Source organism: Suncus etruscus, chromosome X, assembly GCF_024139225.1.
Source record: "Suncus etruscus isolate mSunEtr1 chromosome X, mSunEtr1.pri.cur, whole genome shotgun sequence".
NCBI lineage: Eukaryota > Metazoa > Chordata > Mammalia > Eulipotyphla > Soricidae > Suncus > Suncus etruscus.
The window spans coordinates 62,585,813-62,607,623 of record NC_064868.1 but is presented as its reverse complement, the minus strand read 5'-3'; the positions used below and the strand labels follow the sequence as shown (position 1 = coordinate 62,607,623).

At 40.5% G+C, this 21,811-nt stretch overlaps 1 protein-coding gene and 1 non-coding gene across 2 annotated transcripts; both read left to right on the top strand.

The window, feature by feature from the left end:
* The first annotated feature begins 3,493 nt into the window (after window positions 1–3,493).
* CXCR3 (C-X-C motif chemokine receptor 3) lies at window positions 3,494–4,594 on the top strand. The gene has a single exon (XM_049766911.1). The coding sequence runs from the start codon at window positions 3,497–3,499 to the stop codon at window positions 4,592–4,594; it is 1,098 nt and encodes a 365-aa protein (XP_049622868.1). The 5' UTR covers window positions 3,494–3,496.
* Window positions 4,595–20,857: 16,263 nt separating this feature from the next.
* LOC126000316 (U6 spliceosomal RNA) lies at window positions 20,858–20,961 on the top strand. The gene has a single exon (XR_007492666.1). It is a non-coding gene; the product is annotated as a U6 spliceosomal RNA (small nuclear RNA).
* The last annotated feature ends 850 nt before the right edge of the window (window positions 20,962–21,811 follow it).

Sequence of the window (21,811 nt, the reverse complement as noted above, 5' to 3'; positions counted from 1 at the left end):
TGTCTTTCTTTTGGAAATTGTAGAACAAGTAAGATTGTTGCATCCACATAATCTGGCATTGAACTTTTGGGAGCGGTCTCTAAAATTCAAGAGTTATATCAAACTCTACATGATATTCTGTACTTACTTCATATCCTATGTGGTCATTAGCATTTCTAGACATATTTATTTGAGAATAGGGAGCTGTAGTTGTTTATATCTTGCATGACTATATCACTGTTCATCTATTTCAAAAACCTGAAGGCCAGATAGATAGTATAGGGGTTAAGGCACTTGCCATGCTCACAGCCAATTCCAGTTCAATCCCAACACCACATTCCCTGAGTACCACCAAAAGAGATCCCTAAGTACAGAGTCTGAAATAAGGCCCAAGTACCAACTGGGTATTAACCAAAACCCTCTCCCCAATAAAATTAGTGCATAAAAACTAAAAATATGAAGGCAGTGTGATGAATAGTGAAAGGACAGTTGTGGGTTCAATCCTCACACACTTGTCTTCCCTTCTGAGATTCACTCTGGGAATAATACCTTCACTTTATAAAATTGTGTGTTTGCACTTACATAAGTGGGTCCACAGAAAATGGGTCAAGCAGCATTTAGCACAGTTTAAGTCCATGATTTTGAGTTCCCTTTCCTCAGACATGTGGCATAACAAGGAGAGGTGCTTGCTAAGAGAGAGGGAGGGAGAGGGGGGAGGGAAGGAGGAAGGGAGCACACAGTACTATATTCTGTTTGCAAATTTTTAGACCATTTTAATATTTTACAAAGATTAATCTCAGTGCTGGAGCATGTGGCTTGCACACAGCCAGCCTCAGTTTAATCCCTGGCACCCCATATCATCTGCCAAGAATGATTCCTGAGTGCATAGCCAGGAATAAGCCCTGAACATCTCTGAGTTTGACAGAGAAACCTAAAAGAGAAGATTAATCTTCCCTCTACAATCTTAACACATATATCCATCCTATCCACAAGCCTCCAAAAAGCAATTGCAGCCCAGAACAGATAAGTTCTGATGTTGGGGCCCTGAGGTACAGAACAGTCACGGGGTGAGATGAAAGGATCCCTTGATGCTCCCAGACTATCAAAGATAGCCCTTAATTGAAAAACCCCTGCTCTTCCCTAGGAGCCAATCTTTCCCCTCTTCAATTTGTGTCCAGCTCTGGTAGAGTTTCATCTTTCCCCAGTCAGATAAGTAATTACTAGGACAGAAAATAGGTGGTCATTGGCCCAGGGATGCAGCAGCAGAGAAACTTGTAAGTCTCATTTCCTCTGCAGTGCAGGTTCCCAACCACAAGCACCAAGGCAGATCACCAGGCAGCACACAGCCTTGCTGCCTACAGAGAACCAGTCCAGCCATGCTGCTTGAGGTGAGTGCTGCCAGGCCCAATCTTACCATAGCCAGGAATGTGAAGGCCAGGATTTGGCCCAACCACCACTGCTGGTACTAAAATCAGGGCCAACAGAGGGTTGGGTAATGAAGGATAGACCAGTGGGGTTCTGGGAGGTACATGGGATGGAGAATTGTCAAGCCACTTTAGCCACAGACTTTTCCTTTTACCACAGGAGAATTTACTCCTTTTACTAAATTTGGTGCCTCATCTTCAAAATACAAGCAACAGAGGAACCTCCCTGATGGTTTCTGTGGCTCCCTGTAGCTGACTTAGAACTTAAAGTCTTCCATATTAAGAGCCAGAGAGCTAGTAGAGGGGTGAAGCAGATTGCTTAGCAAAACAGCCAAGCTTGGTTCAATTACAGCCATGGTCCTCTGAGCACCACCTTATCAGAGATTACACCCAACAATGCCAGATGTAGTCCAACATCCTCCTAACCACTCCACCCCCAAAACTCTTACAAACTGAACTGAATTGTCACCAGAGAGACCTTCAGTTCTAGGGTGGTCTGCTTGAGGAAAAACATTTCTCAAGGGCCTGGTAGGAAGACTTATGGGTGGCAACCTTTTTTGGAGGAGAAGGGATAAACAGAGACAGAGAGCATGCATGTGGTGGGAGAATAGGAAGTTAAGATTCCCATTCAGGGGCCGGAGAGTTAGCATAGAGGTAAGGCGTTTGCCTTTCATGCAGAAGGTCATCGGTTCGAATCCTGGTGTCCCATATGGTCCCCCGTGCCTGCCAGGAGCAATTTCTGAGCATGAAGCCAGGAGTAACCCCTGAGCACTGCCGGGTGTGACCCAAAAACCACAAAAAAAAAGATTCCCATTCAAGGGTTGTGGGGAAAGAGGATCTGCAGAGGGCAAGAACAGAGGCAGTGAGTGGGAAATAGGACTGAGGGGAAGTGCTTGAGTAAGAAGGTGCTGGTGCTATAACTAAGTGTGCCTGAATTGCTCAGCAAAGCAAACCTTAAATGTTTGACAAGGACAACAAAGACTCAGGGAGGGATTTTGGCACAGGAATGTAGTCCTTTTTCTTCGGTGTTTTGAATCTTACATGGTAATACTCAAGTTTATTATACCCAAGTATACTCAAGCATACCAAGTATACTCAAGTTTAGTATAATCAAGTTTAGTATACCCAGTGTAGTAGTTAGGGGGAGGAGGCCACTCAGGAGACCATAAGATGTCAGGGATCAAACCTAAGTTTCCTACACGCAAAGTATGCTCCAGACAACAGAGTTATCTCTCTGGTCCTGAAGCTTTGCTTTTCTTTATTTTTACTTTTTGAACCACACCTGGCAGAGCTTGAAGGCTACCACCAGCTTAGTGCTTAAAGGTTATGTATGTGAGTTGGGGGGGCATGAATTGCCAGAGAATGAATCTGGGGTTGGTACATGATGCAGAGCATGCACTCCAATCCACTGATATCTCTCCAGCCCCAGGAGTAAAGCTTTTCTTCCTGCCCATGCTCACTGGCCAATGAAATGGCCCAGAAGGATAATGGAAACCAGCCAGTCTTTGAGAAAGGAAGTTAGCATTTTAAGTCCAGACTAGGCAGATGGTGTTCAGGAAGCATAGCCTTGGGAAAAGGCAAAGGCAACTATAGGATATGTTGTTGTGCTTGTTTTACTTAGTTTGGGGGACATAATCAGCTGTTCTCAGTAATTTTTTCTGGTTCTATGCTCAGAAATCACTTCTGGCAGGCTCAAGGGACCATGTGGGATGCTAGGGATTTAAACCTAGTCAACTGCTGTACTATCTCTCCAGCCCAAGCTACAGGGCCTGACCCTGGCCTGTGGCTAATCTCATGAGGGGACTCTCAGAAAAGAACTATTAGATTACTCTCAAAAAATGAGAGGCCAAAGAGATAGTAGAGTGAATAAGATGCTTACCTTAAGTGTGGCTGATTTCAGTGTGGCTAAGTTTGATTCCCACCACCCATAAGGTCCATTGAGTCCTCTAAGAGTGATCCCTGAGCACAGAACTTAGGTAGTCCTAAACACTGCCAGGTGTGTGGTTCAAAAACCAAAAAAGAGAGATAATCTGGAAGGACCAAGGTCTTTGCCCAGTCTCTTCATCGCTCTGATCCTCCCACATCTTCTGCAGATGAACCAGCACCAGGTATTCAACTTCTCTGACTTAGAGTTAATCCTGGAAGACACTAGCACTTCCTTTGAATTTGAAGTGGACAACAAAAGTGACTTATGCTGTACCTTTCCACCGTGCCAACTGGACATGAGCCAGAAATTTGACCAAGCCTTCCTGCCAGTCCTCTACAGCCTCATCTTTGTACTGGGGCTGCTAGGCAATGGTGCAGTGGCTGCCGTACTGCTGAGTCAGCGAGTGACACTGAGCAGTACTGACACCTTCCTTCTCCACCTGGTTGTTGCTGATGTGCTGCTGGTGCTCACTCTCCCACTCTGGGCAGTAGATGCTGCTGTCCAGTGGGTCTTTGGCTCTGGCCTCTGTAAAATGGCTGGTGCCCTCTTCAACATCAACTTCTATGCAGGGGCTCTCCTACTGGCCTGTATCAGTTTTGACCGGTATCTGAGCATCGTGCATGCCACTCAGCTATACCGCCGGGGGCCTCCAGCCCGGGTTTCCCTTACCTGTATGATTGTTTGGGGGCTCTGTTTACTCTTTGCCCTCCCAGACTTCATCTTTCTGTCAGCCCTCCATGACAAGCATCACAAAGTCACCTACTGCCGACATAACTTCCCACCAGTGGGACAAACAGTGCTGCGTGGACTGCAGCTGGTGGCTGGCTTCCTGCTGCCATTGCTGGTCATGGCCTACTGTTATGCTCGCATTCTGGCTGTGCTTCTCCTTTCCAGGGGCCAGCGCCGGCTGCGAACCATGAGACTGGTGGTGATGGTAGTAGTGGCCTTTGCCCTCTGTTGGAGCCCCTACCACCTGGTTGTGCTGGTGGAAACCCTTCTGGACCTCGGGGTTTTGGCCCGTGACTGTAACCGAGAAAGTCATTTAAATGTGGCCAGGTCAGTGACCGAATGTCTGGGCTACATGCATTGCTGCCTCAACCCACTGCTCTATGCATTTGTAGGGGTCAAGTTCAGAGAGCGCATGTGGCTGCTGTTTATGCGCCTTGGTTGTCCTAAATCAAGACTGCACCATCGGTCACCTTCATCCTCCCGCTGGGATTCATCCTGGTCTGAGACCACAGATGCCTCCAACTCAGGCTTTTGAGGCTAGGATGGAAGCATCCTTTTCAACATGCCACTAGATTTCTCTATCCTACCTACTCCTCCCTCCTTTCTATATCCTCTATTCTGCACACTCCTGGGTTTCCTAACAATACCCTAGGAGTAACTCTCTAGCTCCTGGGGCTTATGTTACTGTTGACCTTAGCAGCTTCAGAAGTGGCTACCTTTAGTCCAGGCTTGCTTTAGCAGTGTTGGGGGTGGGGGAGTCAGGGAGAGGTGGAAGGCACACTGAGTGGTGCTCAGGGATCATTGTTGGCAGGGCTCAGAAGATGGTGTGATGCCAAGAATAGAACCTGAGATGGCCATGCTCATGTGCAAGGCAAATAACCTACCCACTGCAATATCTCTCCAGCCCCACTCACTACTCTTAATTCAGTTACAGATTTTCTCTATATGCAAGTATCACCAACCAATTAATGGAATGGCTTAGCACAAATTGCCTTTACAATACTTTGGCAGAGACCTCCATTTCAGCAGCCACAGAAGCTATGATCTCCAAGATTGTTGTCTTTCCTCATGAGCTATCTAAAATTCTGCTTAAATTTTTAATAAACGTGATAATCAATACCAGGTGTGCCTGACACTTGTAATGGGTTTGAAGTTGGAACACTGAACATATGAAACTGTTGCCTATAGTTTTGTTAATAAGTGAGTAAATAAAAATAGCACACAGAAGTTGTTTATCCTTGAAGGGTTGAGACCTGAAGATTATCTGGGAAGCTAATATATATATATATATATATATATATATATATGAAGCTCATGCTACTGTGTAACTTCACAATTCCATTAAGACATGTGTGGCCTGATGTTAGTTTCTGGTCACTGAAAATATTCTTAAGTATATACAAAACAAAGAAAGGAAAAGAGCAAAATAACACATCTTGATAAATGAGGTATCCAAAAATCTTAACTACTAAAGATGTCTTGTATCAGAATATATACATAATGGGTCCCCAAAGACATCTACACTCTAACTCCCAGACACTATGAATATTACAATATGTAGCAAATTAAATTGAGGTTGCTCATCAGTTGACCTTAAAAGTATGATTACCCTGAAATTTTAAGGTGGACCCAAAGTTCCTTAAACAGGAAAAATGTCCAAAGGGAAGAATATGGGAAATAAATATTGCTGAATTTGAAGTTGGAGGAAGAAGATCACAAACACAAGAATGAAATCAGCCTCATACATCTAGGAGACAAGGAAATGAGCACCCCACCCTCGTCCACAGGCCTCTGGAGAGGAATGAGGCTCTTCCAACCCAAACCCTGGTCTTAACCAGGAGGGTTGATACCAGACTTATGACTTCTCCAGCTCTAAAATAGTAGTATACTTGAGATACTTGATGACATCAAACTTATAGTAACTATTTGTGGCAGTAATAGGAAACAAAAACAACACTGACACCAATCAATATTTATTCTAGCTGTCTTCTTGAATTGAAGAGGCAGTTGAAGTACAGAGGATCCAGGGTGATAATACAGGGGTAAAAACTGTTTTTCTTTTGTTTTCCTTGGAAGTCATACCTAGTAGTATTCAGGGCTTACTCTGTGCTTTGTGCTCAGGGGTCACTCCTGGCAGGCTGAGGTGAGCACATGTGGAGCTGTGAATTGAGCCAACTTGCAAGACAAGCACCCTTCTTCCATACTATCAATTTATCTCCAAATGTATTTCTTGAATGTGGTGAGTCTAGGTTTGAGCCACCATACTCTATAGGGTCCCCTAAACCTGCCGGAAATGATCCCTGAGCACAGAGACAGGTGTAAGTCCTGAGCACCACTGAATGTGAACCCCAAACCAAAATAAACAGATTAATTAAAGTAAGCAAACCAGAAAGAAACCCATAATGAAGCATGTTTTCCAGACACATCCCAATACATTCCAGGGGGATCTTTTCTTCTTTAGGTACAGTCAATGAATAGACTTTTTAACAAGTAAATTGCAAAAAATTTTAAGTTTTATAAACAAGTACAATGTTTATAAACAAGTATATATTTATAAATATATAACATGTATATTATAAATATATTTAATTATAAATATAATTCATATATAAATGTATATTATATTATTGCTTATAATATAATATTGTTATATAAATATATATTATGTACTATAAATATATTTATATTTATATATAACATAAATATATAACATTTATAAACAACTACAGATGGTTTTGTTCAATATCAAGAGTACTTAATTCATGAAACATATACGTCTTTCATGTCTCTCTTGATTCAACAAGTTACATCTGATATAGCTACCCAAGTTTTGAAGTGCATCCCCTAAAATGTGTTGCCCTGGCATACTATTCTCATTCTCTCAACCTGCCACTCTATCTTTTACATGTTGTCCTACATGTTAAAATGATGAAGTCTAAAACCTCCAATGGCCTTTTGAGTATTGTCAAATGTCCAGTCAACCTACCCCATATTAGGAACAATTATCAGGCTAGAAGTAAGGCATGAATCCTGGAGATCTTGCATGTATCCTCTTCAGCCATCAATGACACTACATATGATTCCTAAATATCATCAGTGATTGCTCTCAACAAAGCCAGCAATAGACCAAGCATCACTAAACCCCCAGCCACTCTCAAAAAATAAACATGAAACTCAAAGTACTTAAATGTTAATATTCATAACAACTTCAAAGAAATTTCTAAAACTTCTATTTTTTCTAAATATTCTTTTAGGTTATGCAAATATACTCTCAGATACTTTTAAACATCTGTCACTTGTTTCTTGGCAAAAAAAAAGGCCTGACTGAGCTCTCTCATTACATCCCCATAGCAAATCCCCATGGTCTTCCTTACTATTCTGTAATGCTCCATCATAAACTTTGCAAAAGGTCTTACATGAGAAGCAACGGGGATCCCATCTTTCCAAGTTAATGACACCAAAACCAAAGGCCCCCAGCAGTTGCCACACATAAAGCAATTGGTGTTCAGGGATTTGGAGTAGCAGAAAGGAGAAACAGCAAACACAGTCACTGCACACTTTCTCTGAGCTACTGGTCTAAAACATAACATTTTTCATGTGTTAGTTCTTAGAGTTAGGGTGAGGCATGAAACAGCCCCTTTTTATCCAAATCAGCTCAAAGCAGGAAAGAATGAAGAGGTTACAAAATATGGTAATAAGCCTAGAGACAGAACAGCATAACAGAACACTTGTTTTTCATGCAGTCAACAGCTGCTAGATTAAATTCCTTGACACTGCATTAAATCCCTTGACACCCCAGTCCCACCAGGAAAGATTCCAGAATATAGATTAATGAATAAGCTCTTAGCTCCACCAGGTGTGTCCCAAATCCAAGAAAAAAAAAGAAAGGGGTAATGATATTTTTCTCCTCAGGTCTAAGAGTTAGCTCAACAGATTTCCACAGCACTCCTGAGCACCAACAGGAGTGATCTCTTAGAAAAGAGATTAGATAAATGCCACCTCATGTATCTGAACCCAAAACAAAATATTTTAAAAGAGCACTTTTTTCAAATCAGATAACTATGTACTTATCATTAAAATTATTAAAAAGCCACTTAAAATGGATAGAAAAAACTTAATTGTGAAAAATGCTAGAAGGAGTGCTGGAAGTAGGGTACAGCAGGTAGGGTGCTTGTCTTGTATGCAGTTGATCTGGGTTTGCTCCTCAGCATCCCTGAACACTGCCAAGAGTGATTCCTGAGCACAGAACCAGGAGTAAGACCTGTGCACAGCCAGGTATAGTGCCCTCTACAAAAGAAATGAAAAAAGTAAAGAAAAAGAAAAAAAAGCCAGACAATAATCTTTCTTAGTTTTGCACTTAGTGCATTCATAATTAGGCTGTAGTTAATCTTGCAGTTATGACAATGAATGGGTGGGTGATCTTGGGAAGTTTCGAATGCACCATATTTGATTTTTGTGGCACAGTATAATATGCTGCCATCACAATTTTAGATACCATCAAGCATCCAGGATTCCACATGGCACATTTCATGGATCAAAGATCAGAGCTTCTCTTCTGGTTTACAACCAACTACCCATAGGTTCATGAGCCTTCTCTTCTGGTTTACAACCAACTACCCATAGGTTCTCTACCCCACCTGACACAAAGCATCTTTTATCATTATATGCAGGCAGAAAAGTGTTAAATTCCCACAATTCTGGGAGTGAAACTTGCATCTATAGCAAGTTTATCTTGCTAATGGCAGAAATCCTTAAATGAACAAGTCTTTATAGAACTTCTCTAAGTTTCTCAAATTTTGTAACACATAGCCAAATATATATACATATATATAGTGCTCAGGTCATATTTCACCATTTATGGACACAAATGGATAGGATGATAATAAGGGATTTGGTCTATAGAGAAATTAGGCCCTAATAATTTACTTAGTTGGCCATAAGAAAGGCTATTCTGGGTATAGTGAAAAATGTGTGCAAAAGTTGGGGCACAGAAAGCAGTGTGAATGAAGCACAACCTTGGAGCAATATCTGGTATAAATTAGTGAGAGAGAACTGGTCAGGTGGTCAAGTCCCTCTAGAAGTGATCAAAGCACATGAAGGTAAATGAGTGAAAAAGGGACAAGAGTAAGGGGTTGAGTATCCAGGATTTGAGCAGAGGCAAGTATGGAGAGGGATGATAAAAGGAGAGTCTGTTTGAAGATCTGGTGACTGGCCAGATAGAAGAAACATTGAACCCCATGGAAAAATGTATATGGTGTCCCTAGCAAGAGGAGAAAATTTCAAGAGAGAATTGAGTCATGGGGAAATATGTACACATTGAATTCTCGGGGAGAATGAGATATCCAATAACAGTGTTCCTCAACCTTTTTTCTAACAGTGTTCCCCCTATCTTATCCATTAACCACGCCTTATCCCATGTCCTGCCCCCATACATAATTTTCCCTGTGGCCCCCTTGGAATAAATACTTGGTGCCCCCATATAGCCCCCAGTTGAGCTACACTGGTCTGAGCAACATATGGCAGGCTTATCCATTCAGGAATGGCAGGTAAAGCTGGGGCACAATACAGCACCAATGAGTAACAGGGTATCCCTGGAAAAGAGCACTGCTGTGCTCCTATAATCATGTGCAGAGTTGCAGATTTTCAGAGCAATATTAATCTTGGCATAATGCTACTTACTTGGGGGATTTATCCTGAAGGTGGTGCACAGGCCAGCAGTTCTTAGCATTGTTATTCCATTTAATTTTTATCTTTCCTGGAAACTGACAAGAGTAAACGACTCAAGAGGAAGCTGGATGCCAACCAGAAGTGGAAAATTTAATTGTTTAAGAACACGTAGTTGTTTGGCTTTTGTTTGTTTCTTTGACTCCTCAACTATTCCAGACAGATGGCAAGACAAAGATGCACATGTGGCCATGGCCAGAGGCTAAGGAAATTTTGGGCAGGGGGTGAGTCTGCGGTAAAGAGACCCAGTGATACGGTTACAGAGTAGCAGACTCAGCAAGACATACGGTTCCAGTTGCATATACCCAACTATGAATGTGTACAATAGGCAGAAAGCAATGTAGTAGGACATCATAGAGTGGAGGAGAGCAGACTATGAAAGATTAGACAAGGACATCATAAACTAAACTTGGTATCAAGGGACAGCACAAGAGATGTCATCCATGGATTAAAGGACACACCTGTATGTTGGAAAGGGACCCAGACCTATCTACTTAAATTGTAGAATAAACTCTAACTTAAGTATAAAAAAGCTTTGGACATCTAAAATTTGTGCGGAGGAAAAAGGCCAAATTGCAGCTCAGGTCAAGCTATTGACCAGGCAATTAGAACACAAGGTAGACTAGATGGCAAGAGCACTAAAGGCATGCTTTGTACTCCCTTAGAGGAGTGGCAAAGCAAGGTCTCAAATGCAGCTTAGAATACCTTGGATTCTGCTAATTGGAGTTACGCAGCTGACAGAATCAGAGTAACCTAACCAATGGTTGTGATGTAACTAAAACCAAAATCATCAGTAGACATCAAAGACTGGAAATTTTGGGAAAGATGCAAGAACTATGGCTGCAAAAATTTCTGCCACCAGGACCAGAGAGACAGTATAGAGATTAAGGTAATTCGATTGCAATTCAAACCTTTTCTGGTTGAAATACTGGGCATCACACATGGTCTCATGTACCACCAGGTGTCATTCTTGAGTACAGAGCCAAGAGTAGCCCCTGAGCATAGCTGGATGTGACCCAAAATCCAAAATAGATCTATTTTTTATTTTAATAAAAAAAAGAAGCTCTTGCCACCAGAGATAATGTCTGGATAATGCTTAGTGTGTCCTTCTTTTTCCAGATTTCATCACTTCCCCACATTCTCTCATGAGCCTGCCAAAGTAATTCTCTTCAGAATCACTTTATGTCACATCAATCCTGTGCAGTGATGTCCAATCTGGATTTTCCTATATTATAAAAATCATAGCTAATTAAGTGTTGGCCACTATGTTACAGGCCCTATCCTTGACATACTAGATACAGTTACTTCCTGAGGTCTAATAATAATTCAATGTACTGTTATTGCTCCTAATTCATAGATGGCAATACTGAGACAATAAGGAGGTAAGAAACGTGGCATTGTCCATAATTCCTTCAAGCTTTCAACTTCATCTGTCTCATCCAGATAGGCCAGACTCAATGTATACTCTCTCCCCAGTCACTACCATTCTCTTCACTTCCTTCAAGAACCAGGACAATTTTCATTTTCTCCAACCAGTCCAATATCCTGACTGTCTAGCTCTCAAGTGATTTATTTGTTCATTTTCTGTAGTAACAACTTCCTGAACCATATATTATAACTCCCAAACATTATCTAGTTCTTTTACTAGATCATGGGTATTGAAAGACAGATCATATTTCTACCTGAGACTTCTCAATGGCAGGCAATTACACACAGTATATTTGTATGTCAGCAATCAAGAGTGCTGGACATAATGCAGTGCCCAATAAGTGCTAACTCACTAATTGATTTACCTTGTTGTCAAAAGCAGAGCTGTTAAATTGGAGATGGTACAGTAGATAGGGCACTTGCCTTGTACAAAGTCAACCCAGGTTCAACTGCCAGTACCCCATATAGCACCACTGAACGATACCTGAGTTCAGAACTAGGAGTAAGCCCTGTACATTGCCAGGTGTGACCCAAAACACAAAAGTAGGTTTTTTGAAAACTTTCTTGTCCCTCTTCAGAGTCTTATGAGGGAATGTTCCCAATTCCATTGGTTTCTCTTTTTTCCTTGCACATGGGTGACGAACCCACAGTATCCATCTCAATATGGAAAACCTCACACCACCTGCACAGTGTCTCCATTTTTCTTCTGTGGTCCTGCCCTGAATTTATAATTGCATGATATAATTTTCTAACTAACATGAATATTTCCCAGTCAGTATGTTTAATTACACAACTTCTATTGTAACATGCAGAAACCTTCAGAGACATTTTGAAATTTATTTTCATCCTTTTCCCATATTCAATTAAGCACAAACCTAGCCCTACTCTTTTCATAAATGTCTTCACACTTTTCCTTTCTTTCCACCATAGTCAAATACCCTTCATTTCCTTTGCAGTAACACTATAATTTCTATTCTTTACTACTAGGCTTTTCCTTCTAATTCAACCACACATACTGCTCCAGATTAATATGCCCTAGGCATGTTCCTAGGCTTTCTCTAGGCATATTCCAATCATATACCTCTGATTTTTTGTTTTGTTTTGTTTTTGATCACTGATTTATCTGGCGTGCAAAGCCTGAATGATGCTTTTTTCTATTTTTCTTTTTAGTTTCTATTCTCAGTGGAGTCAAAAGGGACAATAGTTAAACTTTTCTGTGATTTATGATCATTCACTGACCTATTTGCTTGTGTCCTAGAATGATACATCTCCATCCCTGTGGAGAATCAAAAATTCTCAGTAGCATAAACATTTTAATAGTGCAAATGTTGTATTTTCTTGCATGCAAAGAACTTTTTTCTGTGTTATAAATTGCCAGAAGCTGAGTATGCAAGATATTGACAAGAAAATGTTTTTCTGGACACTGGGTTTAATAGGGGAACGGGCATGGTAAAAAGCCAGGAGGCTTTCAACTAGTCCCGAGGCAGTAAGGGGGAGAGAGGGGGGAGGGGGGAGAGGGGAAGAAGGGAGAGAAAGAGGGGAGGGAGAGAGAGCTGAGGTTAAGGCCAAGGTGAGGGGTCAGTGAAAGAGAGGACCAGGGAGAGGGAAAGGCAAAAGGATAATGAGGGCAGCAGCAATAAAGAGTCCAACCAACACTTTTTCCAGTAGTCTGGCAGCAACCTTCCATCGAAGCTTTTCAAGAGAAGCAACCAGCTTCTGGAAGAAGCAGACACACAACCTGCACTCGAGTCAGGGGCTTATATGACAGTTATAAGGGGTCCTTCCTAACTGATTTCGATGCCCTTAAGGGACAGACCCCTTTATGACTGTACAGGGGCCATAGGAGTTTGTATAATCCAAGAATTCTCCTTTTCTCTATAAATTGAAAAAGGTTTTAGGGGCAGGAATTGTATCTATGTATTGTTCTACACTGCCTATCAAGTTTTAGGTAGGTCAGGTCCGAAAGGCTGCAGTTAATGTAGTCATCAATCAGCATAGAGCAGTCAGGAAATTGCTGGTTCTCCATAGCCAAAAGATTTTAGCTGATGATTTCACCAAATCTGCGAAGTGCAGTCAAGAATTCCTGTTCCTTTGTAGGTCCAGGATCCCGGTCAGAGAAACTGATTCAAGCTGGTTCAAATAGACTGAATGTAAGCATTGATTTTTTTTACCCTAAGACGGGACGGTGCTTCATTTCTAGGAAACGGAAAAAAAAAGAAAAAAAAAAGAAACCTTGTTTAGGCAAAATAACTATAGCAATGTATTAAACTTACCAGAACTAGAAAGTTTCTACATATGAAATTCAGTGTAAAAATAGCCTGAAAGCGTAAAAATTTGAAACATCAAGAAACTACTTAGAACAAAGTACAGGGGTTTATAGAAACTTATACAAAAAACCTTAAACCTATAATTATCTTAAAAACTTTGATGTCTAGAAATTGGGAAAATGAAATCTTCTAGCTACTTCCTGCTGACATGGGGCGGTGTGGGGTAGGCAGAGTTTCACTTCTTGATATGGACCTAATAGAGAATAGGGAACAGTGACAAACTGGCTTATTTGTTCAAAAAGAAAAATCAATGACTGCATTTTGATTCCTGTATAAATGCAGCTAAACTGCTTGGAAACAAGATGATTTTCCCATGGTCTCTTAAAGTGATGAAAAGTTAAAATCTTTTCTGGGTTTCAGAGCTGATGACTTCTGACAAGGAATAGTGGAAACCACAGTACCTTTCTTGGAACTGTCCTCTGTAAAACATATGCATAGCCTTTAACTCTGATGATTATATTTCCTGATACCCAGTCTTTGTCAATTTTTGCAAATAGGTGAATTTTTTTTGAGCATGTTAGCTCTTCCTGAAAGTGTTTTTCAGTGGCTGTATGGGATTCTTCTAGTGGCAGATTTAGAAAGTTTAGAGAAAACAATAAGGATAAAAAAAATCAAGTGGAGAAATACTGCTTTTTTGTTTTTCAATAATTAGATCTTTAGATTTAATGAAAACAATCAACAATAGTTTATCCTTGAGAAGTATAATGTGCTAGAATTAGGCCTCAGGTTCCAAAGCCAACCACTGTAGAAACATGGGCCTGGAAGCAAACTTTGAGGTAGGAAATAATCCACACACACTCTGAAGAGAAAGAAAAGGGTTCAGGAATTCCAACACATAAGCCTTCAGCTCTTAAGAAGCTCAGTGGGAAATCCAGGAATTAAAAAGAGTGTTTTTCCAAGAGCTCCAATTCAGAGGTCTGACTGAGACAACCGCAATTGAACGTGTCTTCCGGAAACATAACGAAAGACTTTATCACAGGCTCCATCCTAGGAGCAACATAATGACCAAGACCACCTACTACAGAAGATGGATTAAAACGACACTGAAGAAGCAGAACTGCTAGAACCACAAAGAAAGACTTCATCATAAGCTCCATTCCTTGAGCTGCACAGTCACCAAGATCTCTAGATACAGAGGTCTAATTTTACCATCCATGATGAAGCAGAAGTCTTCCATACACCACGAAATCACCGAGGGGAGAGTAAATGATCATGCAAGGAGTCTATAGTTAATCCCATGACAGTACACTTCAGAGGGGGAGAAACCCTGTATCTCCTAGACCATGGGAATTCTCTCTATAATATCCCCAATAGTAACTGTGCCTATGCAGGGGGAAAAGAGAAAAAAGCACAAAACAATCATTTTTCCACATATTTATTTATCGATTGATCGATTTTTGAAGTCTTTATATTAGTGTAGAGATTGAAGTTTATGTCTCCAATATTATTTTATTTTATCTTATCTTTCTCTTTCTTTTTGCATTCCAGCATGAGTTGATTTCAGAACCGAGACTGTTGTGTGGTGCTTGTCTTTATTGCTATGGTGCTCACTCACTGGATATTTAATTTGATATTTCTTTCTGTATTGTGGTGGTGTTTCTTTTTTTTTTTTTTTTTTTTTTTTGGTTTTTGGGTCACACCCGGCGGTGCTCAGGGGTCACTCCTGGCTGTCTGCTCAGAAATAGCTCCTGGCAGGCACGGGGGACCATATGGGACACCGGGATTCAAACCAACCATCTTTGGTCCTGGATCGCCTGCTTGCAAGGCAAACACCGCTGTGTTATCTCTCCGGGCCCCTGTGGTGGTGTTTCAATTGCCTTTTTCACATACTCTCTCAAAATGAGGTTGAAATCCTCTGGAAGGTCTCCGCCTATTTTCAGCATATTTGACTTTTTTTTTCTCTTATTTTGTACCCCAATCTATTGCTTTTCTTTTCTTCAAACAAAGCCATATAACTCGATTTATCTAGCTCCACTTCTTAAATAGAGGGGGAGACAGGGGAGGGTACCAGGACCAAACGGATATATGATCACTAATAGTGAGCAAGACAAAGAGGGACCACTTACTCTAGCAGTCCGGAGGGTGATGGTGGGGTATATGGGTTGCAGAAGGGGAACTGGGATAGGGGGAGGACAAATTTGGTGATGGATATTCCCCTGATTCAATGTTGATATGTACCTAAAATACTACTGTGAAAGATATGTAAGCCATTATGATCAAAATAAAAATTAAAAAAGTGTTTTTCTGAAACCCAGAGTACTTATTATGAAGGAACAGACTACACCACAATTGGGATTAGGTGGTCTAAACAGCCATCTAAGGTACTACATTTTAAGATGTTTCCTACCGGGGCCGGGCGGTGGCGCTAAAGGTAAGGTGCCTGCCTTGCCTGCGCTATCCTTGGACGGACCGCGGTTCGATCCCCCGGTGTCCCATATGGTCCCCCAAGCCAGGAGCAACTTCTGAGCACATAGCCAGGAGTAACCCCTGAACATTACCGGGTGTGGCCCAAAAATAAAAAAAAAAAAAAAAGATTCTTTGGGCCGGAGAGATAGCATGGAGGTAAGGCGTTTGCCTCTCATGCAGGAGGTCATCGGTTCGAATCCCGGCGTCCCATATATGGTCCTCCCGTGCCTGCCAGGAGCAATTTCTGAGCCTGGAGCCAGGAATAACCCCTGAGCACTGCCGGGTGTGACCCAAAAACCACAAAAAAAAAAAAAAAAAAAGAAAGCCAAGAAGAAAATTGGCTTATAAAAAAAAAAAAAAAAAGATGTTTCCTACCAATAAGTAGCAAGGTATATATTGAGTGGAATGGGATCCTATTAATCCCACACAAGGTATACATGTGATATATATATGCATAAATTGCCGCTAATTACAAAAAATTGAAAAGTTTTGCTGATAAAGGCTGGTATTGACCTTTTTAATATTATTAGGAACTCCCATAACAGGAAAGAATTGTAATAAAAGGGAACAAATGGCTTTTCCTGAAGTCATGTAGACTGTCCATACAAAACGAGAATGTTCATCAATAACTACATGTAGATATGGTTTGGGAAAAGAAATTAACATGAGTGACATCATCTGCCATAATTCATTTTTGTTCATACCTCAAGAGATTCTCCTCCCACATGATATTTACAGTTTCCAAAAATTTGTTGGTAGGACAATTGTGAGATTAAAAGATTTATCTGTGTCTACCTCATCTTTACACATTGTTTCTCATTGGATCTTTAATGTAGAGACTTGGATAGATCCAAGATGTTCCACCTTCCAGGTGTGACTTTTTCTCTCAGATCAAAGGCTAGGAAGAAACAAATGCTTTTTCCTTTCGTTTCCTGGAACTCCATGAAGGAGATTTGATTGTGGGCCAGCTAATAGGTATGGTAACATGGGGAACACTTTCTTTGTTCTTTTCTTTTCTTTTTTTTTTTTTTTGGTTTTTGGTTTTTGGTTTTTGGTGTTTGGGCCACACCCGGCGGTGCTCAGGGGTTACTCCTGGCTGTCTGCTCAGAAATAGCTCCTGGCAGGCACGAGGGACCATATGGGACACCAGGATTCGAACCAACCACCTTAGGTCCTGGATCGGCTGCTTGCAAGGCAAACGCCGCTGTGCTATCTCTCCGAGCCCTATGGGGAACACTTTCAAAACCTTTTCTCATTACATGCATGTGTGTGTGAATTATTTTCCAGACTATCCTCTGACCCCAGACCCACAGCCCGCCAGTGTTCCAGGGTTGAACTGAGGAATTAATTCAACATAATGGTGTACATCACAGGAACTTCTCTGGAACTTGTTGAGCTAATTTCTTGGCTTTCTGATTGGGTTTTGCCATTGTAGATTTATGGGTTTGTCTCTCATTGGTTTGGAGATGACTAGGAACATGAAATATACAGATATTATAATTTGTTTGATGAGAATTTGAATGTTGACTTTTTGCTAGGTTAAAGTATAAGACTTGTGAGATAAAGAAAATGTGGGCAGAAAACCCTGATTTATCGCAGAAAGTGTCTGATGTACTTTTAAAATACTCTGATTTATCTCAGAAAATATCTGAGATGGTTTCGGTTTTTTCTGATAGTCAGAAAAGGCTTGATTTACAAATTTTCCCCTCATGATCATGGTCCAGCTGTTTCTACACTGCCACCTAGGGGCGATGGGCCAGAAGACACTTCAGTTCCAACATGGGTCATACAAGACTTATTTTGGAAACTGTGGAGAATCATCCAAATATTTCGCCTGAAAATGCTGGTTTATTTTTACTTTTTTACTTTATTTTTATAAATAATTTTTATTGTGACCAACGTGAATTACAAATTTTTCACAATAATATTTGCAGTACATAGTGGCATTGAAACAGGATTATTTCACCACTAGTGTTGTCTGTCCTCCATCCCAGTTCCCAGCATCCCACTCCTTTGCCTCCTGGACTGCTAAGGTAACTGGTCTCTTCTGTGTATGGCTTGTTGAAGATTGGCTATTGATTCTTTTGTCGTTGACTTTGGCTTTGGTGTTTAAATCTGATCCTTTTTTATTTCTACTCATGAAAATGCTGATTTTATACAAAAAAAAACCAATGTAGCTCAATCAGCTGAGGCAGAGGGAGGATCTTTAAGCCTATCACATACACTTCCTCCACCACAAACTTAAAAGGAGTGTGGTACAGATCCTATGCCTTCCCCACAGACTTCCAGGGAGAGTGAGAAAAACCCACTCTTTCCCCAAAATTACAAGTCATAAGAGAAATTGGCATAAATTCAGATTCAGAAACAAAGGAACCCCATAAGAAAAATATCTGACATGGGGGCTAGTTCTTATAGAAATTGACAATAAGACAAACTCAGGAACAATTTTTTCTGACCAAGAAGATGAAATAGCCGTAACCTATGAAGGTTTAAGTATACACAATCTGAATAAGTTTAAGAAACCATGCACGGAAAATGATCTTTTTAGCCCCATACTGCATTCAGCACCTTGGTATCTGGAGTAATGAATCAAACTGGATTCTCAGTGACTTTAAAAGTGTGGCAAAACCTTCAACAGACAAATGGCTAAAGAAACCGTGGTACATATACACAATGGAATATTATGCAGCTGTCAGGAGAGATGAAGTCATGAAATTTTCCTATACATGGATGTACACAGAATCTATTGTGCTGAGCAAAATAAGTCAGAGAGAGAGAGAAAAACGCAGAATGGTCTCACTCATCTATGGGTTTTAAGAAAAATGAAAGACATTCTTGCAATAATAATTTTCAGACACAAAAGAGAAAAGAGATGGAAGTTCCAGCTCACCCCAGGAAGCTCACCACAAAGAGTGATGAGTTTAGTTAGAGAAATAACTACATTTTGAACTGTCCTAATAATGAGAATGTATGAGGGAAATGGAAAGCCTGTCTAGAGTACAGGCGGGGGTCGGGTGGGGAGGAGGGAGATTTGGGACATTGGTGATGGGAATGTGGCACTGGTGATGGGTGGTGCTCCTTACATGACTGAAACCCAAACACAATCATGTATGTAATCATGGTGTTTAAATTATATATATATATATAAAGAAAAGGGGAAACTTAAGAAAAAGTGTGGCAAAGGTCTGTCTCAACCCATCTCAATATTTACAATGGAAAATGTACTTCCATTAGCTGGCTCAGAACAGACTTAAAAATTAGATCTCACTGAAAAGATGGTTGTAAGTATCCAATTAAATTATGAATTAGTTGTAGGGGAAGGGAAAGACGCAAGTATATATATATATATATATATATATATATATATATATATATATATTGTTCAGGAGGCTATGGAGACCCATGCAAAATTTTAAGTAGATTACAAGAGGCTGCTGAGAGACAGGCAGAGGATATAAAATCCCAACAATGCCTGATGAGAACTTTAGCAATTGATAATGCTAATGGACTGTGTCAAACTATATTACACCCTATAAGAGAATTGGAGTATGTAATGGGGTTTCTATATGCTTAGAGAAATGTCAGCCATTACAATAACCCCACACCTAACCCTCCTCCTCCATCCAATAGTTCTAATAATTATTCTTCTGGGCCTTGTGACACCACCTGCCCTCACCTCCTGCAGATAATCCTGTAACACCAGGTGCAGATCCTGTAACCCCCCAAAAAAATTCTGTACTTCAGAGCGCTTGTTATCTGAAGTGAATAGAACCATAAACACAACAGTTATTTTGCAATTTACAGCTCCAGTTTTCTTGAAACTATGGGTGCTTGATTTGCATAAGCAATGGGAAGCAAAATATCACATCCCTCACCAGTAAACCTCCCAACATGTTAATTCAGAGGTTTTGCCTTTTAAATTGGGGCCACTGGGTTAAAGCACCAAGGACCCATTTCTATTGAGTGGAAATCTGATGTTCCAATCTGAATTCCCTAGTGGCCCATACATATCACAAAATTAGAGGCTCTTAGAAATTAAGTGGATGAACAGTTGAGACTGAGACATATAGAAACCTCATTTTCTAGTTGGAATTCTGCAATATTTTTTTTTGGTTTTTTGGGCCACACCCGTTTGACGCTCAGGGGTTACTCCTGGCTATGTGCTCAGAAATCGCCCCTGGCTTGGGGGGACCATATGGGACGCCGGGGGATCGAACCGCGGTCCGTTCCTTGGCTAGCGCTTGTAAGGCAGACACCTTACCTCTAGCGCCACCTTCCCGGCCCTCTGCAATATTTTTTTTTACCCGCTGCCTCCCTCCTCTACCCCGCTCCTGAATTCTGCAATGTTTATTACCAAAAAGTTATCAGGTAGCTTGAGACGTTTAACTGACTTAAGGTCTATTAATTCTCAAGTGGTTTTGATGAGCAAAATGCAGAATGGTTTCAATCATTTTGTAAGAAATGGCAAATTAAACACATCATGGATTTACCATATAATTCAACTGGACAAGTTATAGTTGAAAGAGCTCACAGGACTCTCAAAACTCAATTATTAAAATATATATAAAAAGTGGTGTGCCACCCACTGACATTCTATCTTTAACATTGTTTTCAATAAGCTTCTTAAATCAACCTCAAGGAAAAACCTATATCTCTGCAGAAAGACACTTTAAAGAGGATGGTAAGATACAAAAATTATTCACCTATATGTGTAAAAATGAATAATGAATGAATAAGTAATTGCTGGTTACTTCTTGATTCGGGGAAGGGGATATGCTTATGTTTCAGCAGATGACAACCCAGGCAAAAAACTCTGGATCTCACTTCGCCTGGTCAGAAACAGGATTCCTATAAAGAAAAATCTTTAGACACAGATAAAATGGCAAATCGCCCCCTTAGAACTGACACACATCGTGCTCACTTCAGCAGCACATATACTAAAATTGGAACAATACAGAGATTAGCTTGGCCCCTGTGCAAGGACGACACGCAAATTCGTGAAGCATTCCATATTTTAAAAAGAAAAAAAAGAACTGACACATATCAATCAAATGGACGAGAACAGAAAACAAAATGCTACTCCAACAGGTAAACAGGACAATAAATCAACACCACACAATGAAATAAAGACTATAGAGAATTGAAATAACCAATTCCAGGATCTCAATTCTGTAGATGAGGAAAGAGATACTGCTTTCACTGGACTTCATAATTTAGGAAACACTTGTTATTTGAACTCAGTATTACAATGCATGTATAATATCCCCATTTTGACCATTATAAGGAGGACACTATATAGAGGACACTAATAGGTGAAATCCATTAGGACATAAAAGCAAGGTGGCAGAAGAATCTTCTAAGATTATATAAACCTTTGGAAAGGACAATATAGGTAAGACAGCCCCAAAAGTTTTATGATGACCATTGGAAATATAATCATTTTGCAGGAGACAGACAACAAGATCCACACGAATTAATTATATTCGTGATGGAGGGTCTGTACCAGGACTTAAATAAAAGTAGTGGACAGAATAGCCATATGGAATAAAAGTGATTATATCCATGAACCAAGGACAGTGAAAAAATCTTTTCAGAGACAAAAACAGTCTAATGAGTCCATTATTACTATGCTTTTTCAAGGTCAGCTAAAATTCACAGTACAATGTCTCGGGTGCCACCATGAATCTCAGACATCAGAGATTTTAATCATTTGTCACTGCTCTGACATCCATAGACAAATGCAGGTTACAAGACTGCCTTGAAATGCATTTTGAAAAATAACTTAAAGACAATAATAGGGTTTCTGCAGCTATTGTAAAAAAACAATATACTCTAAAAGGGGACTGAATTTTTTTAATTACTCCCTA

Coding starts and splice junctions, on each gene's coding strand:
- CXCR3 (XM_049766911.1), top strand. CDS start 3,497: ATGAACCAGCACCAGGTATTCAACTTCTCTGACTTAGAGTTAATCCTG.